Source organism: Mytilus californianus, unplaced genomic scaffold (assembly GCF_021869535.1).
Source record: "Mytilus californianus isolate M0D057914Y unplaced genomic scaffold, xbMytCali1.0.p SCAF_11, whole genome shotgun sequence".
Classification (NCBI taxonomy): domain Eukaryota; kingdom Metazoa; phylum Mollusca; class Bivalvia; order Mytilida; family Mytilidae; genus Mytilus; species Mytilus californianus.
In genome coordinates, this window is record NW_026262593.1 from 49,648,042 (window position 1) to 49,659,010 (window position 10,969).

Genomic DNA, 10,969 nt, shown 5'->3' on the forward strand with positions numbered 1-10,969 from the left:
TATGCCAAGGTATTGCCCTGGTTATAAAGGTAGAACACATTCATTTCATGGAAGTTACTGCTTAATTGGGTTTGGTTATCGATTTGCAAGCAATAACGAATGCCTTCAATATACTATTTTTTTCACATTTAAGAAGAGTAAGCTGATAAAGAAAATCGAGCATTGTCAGGATACTTAATCCTTTAAAAGACATCCAACTCAGTCGCATATGACAATTTAAAGGATTATTTTAAATCCCTTATAGAAGAACGTCATTCCTTAGTTTGAACGATAATTATTAATGACTAGAAACATCTTATCCTAAATGGTTAAAAAAAAAATTAAACTTCAAGGATCTTTCCTGAAAATACAAGTTTTAGTAGTATTCGGATACTGTGGATTCATAAATTTTCGTGGATTGAGCAAACATTTTCTTTCCCCGGATATTTAGTTTCGTGGTTTTATAAAAGTCTGCAAACAAGCCTATAGAAAAGTTTTACTTCGTACAATATTCTATAACTCTTAAATACATATATTAATAAAGCGTTTTTTACCATACACTATTTGTCTCATAGTGGTCAACTTTCCAATTTTTAATTCAAATGTGGTGTTTGAAACATTTTGACTGCCACTGAAAATAGGCATGCAGGATACATAATATTTTGACCTTGGAAGAGACAACCTACGTACCCCTTAAATAGTAGTTATGAGGGTTCTTGAGAGTGCAGAGTGTGGCATTTTCGCAAACAGGACTATCGGATTAAATGTCAATCAGTCCATTTAAAATTTTTTATTTTAGACCTTTGTATAAATTACATATTTGCCACTTGACGTAAATAAGCTTTGACGGAAGCCAGGAAAAACTTTTCACAAACATTTCCTTGCACTATGCGTGTTGTCAAATTTCAAACTGTCGACAAACAGGAGAGAACCTACATGGACAATGTTAAAATTGCATAGTCGCTATAACTCAACATCACCAAGCTATCGACAAAATATTTAATCATTCACTTAAAAAGGAGCTAACTAAACCATGTAAACGTTTTCAAAAATGACCGCCATATATGATATTTGTAAAACAAAGACTATAACCAATAATTGTCATCTAATAACTGGATTGTTGAAGATCTTTTGAAACCTGGGGTGACCAATGCTATTTAAGTCTCCGTTTACAGTTATTATTTTGACTCTTTACATACAACACTACAACATCATCGTATCCAAAAAATATACTACTTTATATAGTGATATACGAAGAGATAAAAAGTATATCGGTCCTTATTCATGTTATAGACGTTCTATTTTGTACAGGTAAGTAGAGCTTTATCAAAATTATGGTTATTTCTACATACAAAAGTATCTGCAATAATTACATTACATGTATGTATGTTTCATTATAATACGTTATTTTGATTGGCTATCAGCAATCTCGCGTCATTCTGAAATCAACCTTCATCTCAAAATGAAATGTAACATTCATAATCACACGAGCTTCCACAATAAAGTGTACAGGTAAATTCAAGAAAAACTTGATAGAAATCGTGTTTTCATGATCCTAGCAAAAAATGTAATTACAATTATTGAATGCTTCTTTTAGTAATTTTATAGGGTTATAAAAGCGTTGACCTTGCGCACATTTTTAGAACGAAGCGCTTCGGCGCTTCAAACAAAATGTACTTCGGTCAACGTTTTTACACCTAAATAAATTTACAAAAAGAAGCATTCAATATTTATTGATCACTAAGTATATATCATATAAATTTTAATTATGTTCTTATTCAATACTTCAAACGAACATAAAGCATTTACAAAGTAAAAACTCAACACAGTTTTTGGTTATCAGCTCGCCCCGACAGCACAGAAAGCTTATTTTTATTATAAACAATAAACAAATGTCCAATTTGCTGTCATCGACCGCTGCCATCACATATAAACACAATCTACAATAGAAAAATGTTCTATAAGTTGAAGAAAAAATCATTTCGATTTACATACATGTATTTTATCAACTATTTTCTACATAACATACTGATTCACATTCCTATGAAGTCTTAATAAAAGGGGTGGGTGGGTGGGAAAACGAACCTTTCTGTCGGATAGGCGAACCTCGAATGACAATTCTAGATATCTTATTATAATTTTAGCGCTAAAATTCTAGCATGAAGTTATCATGATTGATATAACTTAAACCGGTAATAACTTACTGATGGTCCAATCAAATTAAACATAAACATGTTTTGATTTAAACACACGTGTTAAAAGTAAACAAATACACGTGTTCCCGAGTAACCTTTATAAATACATTTATGTTCTTATTCAATACTTCAAACGAACATAAAGCATTTACAAAGTAAAAACTCAACACAGTTTTTGGTTATCAGCTCGCCCCGACAGCACAGAAAGCTTCGATTGATAAAGAAAGGGACATAAAGAAAAAGGGGGGACAAACAATATAAATTACAATCCTAAATTCTTAGATACTGACAATCTGTTGAGTATACTCTCTTTAACATAACCATCTTTGGCTTTATCACTTTTCCATCTCCCGTGTTTCTTAAACAACCGGTCATCTATTCCAGCTTCTGCCGCGGCAGTAGCTCCTCCTGACCTCAAACTATGTAAGCCAAACTGTTTTTTATCAAGACCTAAACTGTCAAGTGCAGATAACAATAACTCTCTGGCTCTGGTGTAAGAAATATGACTACTCTTTCTAAGTTTGTATATATTCAAAGATTTACAATAACAAATAGATCTAAAAATAAAATCATTCGATTCTTCAGGAATGTTAGCTAACTTTAGATAACGCTGAAGTACATCTACCGGGCATGTAATATTCCCTGTTTTTGAAATGACAACATCTTTCCCTTCCCTATATACATCAGTTTTACTCTTGACTAAATGAAGTGTAAGGTAAGTAGGGGAAAACTGTATATCAGACCTTCTCAAGTTAGCTAACTCGGAGAATCTTAAAAAGCCAGCATAGGCTAATAAACACATACATGCTATTCTTACATCTTTTAAATTACAAGTATTATTAGCATATTTACATACAATATTTTTCAAAATATGCGGTGTGATAGGTTCTTTTTTGACAACTGAATGACCTATTTTTCTATGAGCCCCTTCAAGAACAGATGCAACTAGATTATTTTCACTGGGATCAGCAACGCCAGCTAATTTATGTGCCCATTTTATGGCGTAAAAAGCATCATTTAATTTTGAAACCGATTTTGCAGTTTCAGACAAATGAATTAAATATAAAGAAATATGTAAATGAGATGCTGGCAATGGTGAAAAAGAATATTGACTAGTCCACTTACACCATGAATTGAAGGCATATCTATATTTCTTCTGAGTACTCGCAGCCTTGGACGAAAGAAGGAATTCTGGTAACTTTTTGAACAAACTGCTGAGATCATTATTAGAGGCAACTTGTGAATTAAAGTCTGACCAATGTCCTACTGAAAAAATATCTGAAAAACGTAAAATTGCAATAACATTTTATATACATATACAGAGGACGAATTATTAGCATATTTCAGATTTCTATACACAGTAAAATATAATATATATTCAAATATTTCAACGCCAGCTACAATATCTTTATAGATACTAGGGCCATAAACTGTAAAACAAATTACCATGCCTGCTAAAATATCATTATAGATACTAGGGCCATGTCAAATAAAAAACCAAGCCTGCTACAATATCATTACCGATACTAGGGCCATGTCAACATAAACACCCATGCCTGCTACAATATACATATACTAGGGCCATGTCACAAACAGACCATGACTGCTACAATATATCTATATATATATTAGGGCCATGTCACAAACAGACCATGCCTGCTAAAATATATCTATATATATTAGGGCCATGTCTAAGATGCATCTAGCAAAACAGCCAAAACTGGCGAACCAAACGGTTCAATTCCGAATATCGTATTCTTATTCGAACCTTGCTTATAAATACCATCAGTATTTTTAAACACAATAACATCTTTTACGTAATCTTGATAAATCAGATGTTTATCGAATATCAAAGGCCAGAATGCAGCAGAAATCCACTTAGGCACAACTAACGTGCCTCGAGCTTTACAAGCTATAATGTGTTTAATCGATCGTATCACAAGATTAATTGGTGGAACTAGCCAATTATTTTCATTGGTCCAAACTTGAGAAAATGCATCAACTGCTTCAGAATCAGGTTGCCAAAATAAGGAGTTAAATCTCATAACTTTTCTATTTTCGACACTTGCAAACCTGTCAATCGAATAAGGACCCCACATATCATTTAAAAAATTGAAAAATATATGTGTGACTCCCCAGTCCTCGAAATCAACCATTTTGCTGATATAATCAGCCTTTTCATTTTCTTTTCTGGGAATCCATTGAATGTCAATTGATATTCCTTTTTGAATGCAAAATGAAAAAATAGATTTTGCTATAACATGAAGATTTTCTTTCATACTTCCCGAATTAACAATTTTGACACAATTTTGATTGTCAGTAAACCACTTTATAGTTTTTCCTGTGAAACTATTCTTAAAAGAAAAAAGGGCCAACTCTATAGCTTTCAGCTCTCTCCATGTGGAGCTTTGTACCGTTTCACTACATGTCCACATCTTATGGAAAATCTTATTTTCTAATTCAACGGTGTATGCACCAGCGGCAATATTACTAGCATCTGAGTATATGACAACAGAAGATTTACTGTAATGACATAAATTACGATAGTTAATCATGGTGACATTTTCTAACCAGAACTTTAACTCTGATAAAACCTCGACGGGTTTGTACCCTGTAATGGGAATATCCCACCCAATTCTACTTTCAATTTCCATGTAACAGAACTTTGACATAATTCTAGCCACATTTCCGATTACGGGAGTCATAGAAATAATTCTACCTACAACCTGAGCTAAAGATCTAGCTGTAACATAGGGAAATTTAGCCAAAATTACATTCAATGAGAAAATCAAATCGTCAACTCGACGTTGAGTAATAGATAATTTGTATTCTTTCGAGTTCCAAACTATTCCCAACCATTCTAACTCGGTAACAGGTTTAAAAACAGACTTCTCCTCGTTAATAAGGAAACCAGCATCAATCAAAGACCTTTTTACGAAGGACGATTGCTCATTACATGTATTTTCATCTGGACTCATGCCAAATCCATCATCTAAATACAAAACAACTTTTATACCGTTTCCACGCCAAAATTTTACTAGTGGCCTCAAACATTTAGTAAAAATGTACGGACCGGTAGTAATTCCGAAAGCTAAAACAGTATAGCAATAAAATTGACCTTCCCACTGAAAACCTAAGAAAGTCTGTTGCTGTGAGCATATGTCTAAGTGAAAATAACCAGATTTTAAATCAAACTTAAACAGATACATATCTTTGTCAAAATATTGTATAGCTAACTTCCAATCCTCAAATTTTATTTTTTCGCGCTTTATGTGTTTATTCAATTGACTCATATCTAAAATAAGTCGTTTCTTACCGGACTTTTGAGTAGCAACACTCAATGGATTTACCACATATGGTTGAAAAGGCACTTTAATTACGCAACCTATTTGAACTAAATCTTCAATTGACTTTGTGACAAATTCAGTATTCTGCCGTGCTGATCTATTATTTCTGTGGTACATTTTAAAAGGTGTATCTATAAATGGAATAACATAACCATTTTTTATAGTATCAAGCACAAAAGGACAAGCACCTATATTTTCCCAATACTTTACATGACAAGCTAATCTACCTTTCACCCCTTTAAATTTATCATATGACTGACAATTTTCAAAATATTGAACTTGATCTAAAAAAGATTCTATATAATCGTTATCAACAAAACATGTAGAAAATTGGTCATTAATAGTGTCTAAATACTTATCATTCACAATGACTGGAGAGTGACGTTCAGGCCCTACTTTACTACTTCTGGTAGGTTGTGGAGTTGCTGTTGGATGACCTGAGACTGGCGAGAAGAGGACAGTTTTTTCTCCAGTGGCCTTGTTGCTTGCAGTAGTGGCACGTGTCGATTGAGCAAGGCTCACGCCTTGCGAAGCTCCCACGAAAGGGCTGTTGCTGATTACGTTGATAATGCTGAGCGTAAGCAGGGTTACCATAAGATTCCGCAGGTTGTTGACGAGGCGGATTTTTTGGGTAAGGTTGCTGGCGAGATTTTGACTTCTCCTTGGAGGTACGGATAGCTCTGGTCTCAGCTTGTCGTATCTTTCTCTCATCTTCAGAATCTGAAGCCACGGCATTGGATTCGTATTCCCTAACGGTTCCCCAACCAGCAGGGGAAGCATCAGCTATGCGTATTTTCTTATTACGGCTTTTGATCTTATCAGTTATGTCAAGAACTAATCTATAGGCTTGAGTATTGGAGTTAGGGATGAATTTTGAAAGTTTATTAACAGTGTCTAATAATTCCTCGTTAAAGGTGTACTGAATTCTGTTTCCTTCCCCCTTAAATTTTAGAGTGACGTCCTCCTTAATTTTTCTCTTAAGGCAATCTTGTTCTTGTATGAGTTCAGATTTCAACTCACCTAACTTGCTGTCTAAAATTGTCTTAAAAAGCTCTACAGTATCTACCAAATCAGACGACTTATCAGCTGCTTTATGAATATTAGGTGGCGGTAAACTATTATCTCCTTCGAGTAGTATGTCTTCATTCAATTCCAGACGTGGAGAAGATTCGGACATTTTACCAAGTGGCGATTTAAGAAAAAACGAACCTTTCTGTCGGATAGGCGAACCTCGAATGACAATTCTAGATATCTTATTATAATTTTAGCGCTAAAATTCTAGCATGAAGTTATCATGATTGATATAACTTAAACCGGTAATAACTTACTGATGGTCCAATCAAATTAAACATAAACATGTTTTGATTTAAACACACGTGTTAAAAGTAAACAAATACACGTGTTCCCGAGTAACCTTTATAAATACATTATATTATATAAATATATGACGTATATGCAACAAACATTTTTTTTTTCAATTCATGCAAAAATGTCTATACCCAAAGGATGACTAGGATATAGAAATTCGGTCACATTGGCTTTTCATGTTAATTATAAATTGCGACCGTTTTGCGGTCTGATATGTGTACACAGGCATGTCTGTCTGAATAGGCATGTTAAATATTGATGTTTTCCGTAAGAGCATGTCTCGCTCTCTTCGCTTTAAAAATCCGTTGCGCCAACTCTTTGAGGAATCCACAGGTTGAGTTTTGGCTTACAATATTTTTTTCCGAAGTAAAGTAATTTTCCCTGTTTCCAATTACAAGTATTAACATGCATATGTGCAAAACTAATTAGAGCATTTATAAAGAAAGAATACATGGATAAACAATTATATTTTAGTCCATTTTTCGGACCGTTGTTAATATGTCAATTTGAATACATGCTTCGTTCTTTTAAAATTGTTTTAAAAAAATATAATTTGGAGTAATGCATGAAACTAAATTCATGTCGATAGTTAAGGATGTTCGCTCCTCTTGTTTCTGAATTTTTGCCAGATATTCGGAATCCTCTGTTTTTATCCATGTACTGCCATTAAAAAAATTTCCCCGCTAACCCCTACTTTTCTTTTCATAATTTTATTACATATAGTTTAAAAAGCCATATTTGAAAATGCTATAAAATCCTTGTTATTTTTTCATATTTTTTTAAAGCAAAAGGGTGCCAATGTTAAATATATGAAAAGTCTAGAGAAAATTATTTCCCGCCAAATTTTCACTGGCTTATATCTCGAAAACAAGCACACGGACCCTTCATTTTTTTTCTGCTTTTTTAGTTCCTTTATTTATATGCTATCAATTTATAACACTCTTTTAAAAAGCTTGTTATTTTGAAACAGAGTAGCCAACATCCTTAAATTTTATATAGCTGAAATATCAATCATTTAGACGAGTAAAGCGAGAACTTAACTATCCTGTCCAATATATAATTTTCTTCAAGCTACAGTTGAAATGTCCTGTGCTTCATTCTGTGGTTGCTATTTTACAGAACCTACCTGTACAACATTTGTTAATTTGGTTCCGTCTTAAAAATGCATGACATATTTGCCACTGGATATTAAGCAAACAGCTATAAATCGCAATTGTCTTCGCGAAAAAAAGTTTTAAACATGTTTTATATACATATACTTAACAAAAGAAAAAAATGAGATAATCTCATCAATTAATTTGCAATTGCACTGAGGTTTTCAAAACTTAATTTTCTCCTCAAATTAACCTCTAAAAGGTTACAGCTAGAAAACGTTCTAATCTTTGACGAGAAACGACTTGCACGTTGGAAAAGTCTATGAAATATTAAAAATGTAATTTTGTGATGGTGTTAAAAGGGTGTTTTAAGGCTTGTTCTGATTATACAAAGTCACTTCAATCCACCTGTCAGAGAATGAAGTGACCGTTTATCATCAGAACCAGATCGTAGGCTCAAAATGAAAAATTCAAAGTTCAGTGATAAAATTCCCCACCTCGTATTTAATCAAACTTGCTGATTATTAGTAATTCGTTGGGAAAATGATTAAGGCCGTCGTAGAAGATGACAAAAAAAATGTTGAGTGAAAAAATACGATAAAATAAATCTTTAATGAGGTTAAGGGGTCTAAATTAAAATCGTTGTTTTTTGGGGTTTTTTTTAATTTGCCAAAATGAAGTTTGTAACATGTTTTTTTTTAAATACACAGAAAACATATGGGCCAAGCTACATGTTGTTTCGAATTGCCAGATTAAGAACACATTTTTATTGTGATAAAAAGAAAATGAAACAATAGAATTTTAAGATGAAATATGATACCTAATATTATGTACTTTAACTAAATAACACAAAAACTTGGGATCACGGGACTCATTTTATTGCTACAAAACGAAATTCATAACAAATTCCTTTATAAAAGTTTCATTTTCTAAGTTTTCTCCCCTTATATGGCAAAGTTCAAATAAATAAATTGAACCGAACAAAATTATTCTGTATTTGTAAAACACAGTTGTACATGGTGTAAAAATATAACAAATCACATATTTTTCTTCATTAAGATGAAATGCCTTACAAATTAATTACAGCCTTTCTACAAAATTTGCACTTTTAAATAAGGATTTAGACTGGTTGTGTTCTGCTATATAACAATCCAAGATGTCAGAAGACACCCGATCAACCTTAAATTTAAAAAGCTTTATAAAACGTTTACGAAATTATTCAGAAGTGATCAAAGGAATAATCAATTTAATTTTAAATTTTAAATCGTAGTCATCTACATAAAAAGCATTCTTTCTAACTTGGGTTGTTTTTAATCCTTAAAAATGTAGTTTTCCTTAATGCTCTCATGTTAGGACGTTTAGCTTTTGCAAATGTTTTAATTTTCCTGTTTTCATGTAAATCCTTTTATTCAAATCCTCTGATTTGCATCTAACTAATAGATTTGATCATTTTTACAAATAAATAAGGCTGGCAAATTATGTAAAGCTGATATACCTTTAATATTTTATAAGCCCACATGATTCATTTTACAATTCTTTAGAGTGAACTTTCCTTTGATACACTAAAATGAATGCGTTTGGTCATTGTAATAACGAGATAAACAACATGCTTAAGAATCTTCATACATATATCATTATTACTAGCAGTTTTATTTTCGTTATGGCGATATATCATTTAAATATTATTTTATTTTATTTTTTTTGGTTTGTTTATATTCATTAACTAATCCAAACTCAAAGGGCTTATTTTTAGATATTTATCCATCTTGCATGTTTATACTCTAATTGTCGAAATGAAATATACGAAAAAACTCTAAAGTACGTAATTTAGGTATAAAGATATAACAAATTAAAAAATGGGTGATATGAGTGTTAATGAGCCAACTACCCATCAATTCAAACTGAGGTTGAAGGAAAAAACTTCATGCCGCCGTAAAGCATGAACATAGGTGTGTATTGATACCGCTTGACGATATTGGTACAGTCAGGTAACTTCTGTTAATATGTTTAAGTGATTATGATAGATCGCTAACAGTTTTTTTAACCCTTTTATGACTGCAGATCGGAGACGAGAGCTTGATATGTAGTATGTGATAGACATCTGTTTATGGTTGAAAAGTATATGTTTTTTACCTATTTCCTTTTAATGTGTTTGTCCTTGTGTTACCGTCTCATTGACGTTTACACAACAAACCCTTTTTTTGAATCGTATCAATTTAATGTCAAGTTACAGTAAATGGTCTGTCACAGATTATTCAAAAAATTTGCATACAACTTTGGCTCGTTAAACTATAACTGAAAATCGAAAAAATAATGCAGTTATCTTTTTTATTATCTGAAATATTACTGATTGAATTCTTTCAAAATAGGTGAACATTTGTATAGAAAGAACATAGATAAAATTAAATGTCATGATATAAATGTATGGTACAAGTTGATGTGGAATACCTTCCCTAGTGACTAAATGTTTCAGTAGCCAAATGCTAAAAAAATTAAAGGAATCACAATAATAAGAACTAACCAGCCAAAGAGAGAACAAATTATAGCCAAAATTTGGAGATGAGTTTAGGACAAGGATAAGTTGCAGCTTTATATTTAAAGTGTATTATCAATTAGCTGCTTTGTTACATGTTGTGTTTAAATTTTTTCTTAAATCCTCGCCAACAGACAATACTTGTGATTCTTTTATTTAAGGTGTGTGTTATCTAGAGTTGTCAAAATTCAACCTCTTAAAACACTTGAGTCTCCCAATCCACGAAATATGTAAATGTGCTAATAATTATTTAATTGTTAGATATCATTGATGCTGGGATAAATGCTTAAATTAATAACTAGAGATCTATGCATAGTGTGACTAATACCACTGTATATGCATTTTTGTTGCTGTTGTGGAATTCTGTATTGAGACAACAACGTTTTGAGATTATTTTATATAATCATTGCATTTACCTCTGTTTGAGGTTTACACATGGTTTCTGATAGCTCT

At 32.3% G+C, this 10,969-nt stretch overlaps 1 protein-coding gene across 3 annotated transcripts; it reads right to left on the reverse strand.

Moving 5' to 3' along the window:
- Nucleotides 1–1,742: 1,742 nt before the first annotated feature.
- Nucleotides 1,743–6,380, reverse strand: LOC127720248 (integrase/recombinase xerD homolog). Of its 3 annotated transcripts, XM_052226735.1 has the most exons (3): nucleotides 5,491–6,380; nucleotides 3,300–3,452; nucleotides 1,743–1,919 (listed from the first exon to the last, which is right to left on the reverse strand). In XM_052226735.1, exons 1-3 carry the CDS (start codon nucleotides 6,299–6,301, stop codon nucleotides 1,903–1,905), a joined length of 981 nt encoding a protein of 326 aa, XP_052082695.1. In that variant the 5' UTR covers nucleotides 6,302–6,380; the 3' UTR covers nucleotides 1,743–1,902. The 3 variants fall into 3 exon arrangements, with proteins under 3 accessions (XP_052082695.1, XP_052082694.1, XP_052082693.1); XM_052226734.1 differs by lacking the exon at nucleotides 1,743–1,919 and having other exon boundaries at nucleotides 1,929–3,461; nucleotides 5,881–6,380; XM_052226733.1 differs by lacking the exon at nucleotides 1,743–1,919 and having other exon boundaries at nucleotides 1,929–3,452.
- Nucleotides 6,381–10,969: the final 4,589 nt, after the last annotated feature.

What these genes read in the sequence shown, in the direction of transcription:
- LOC127720248 (XM_052226733.1), bottom strand. Translation starts at nt 6,301, where the DNA reads ATGCTTCCCCTGCTGGTTGGGGAACCGTTAGGGAATACGAATCCAATG. An exon ending in TGTTGCTACTCAAAAGTCCG is followed by an intron (nt 3,453 to 5,490) that starts GTAAGAAACGAC and finishes TACGTTTTTCAG; the next exon opens with ATATTTTTTCAGTAGGACAT.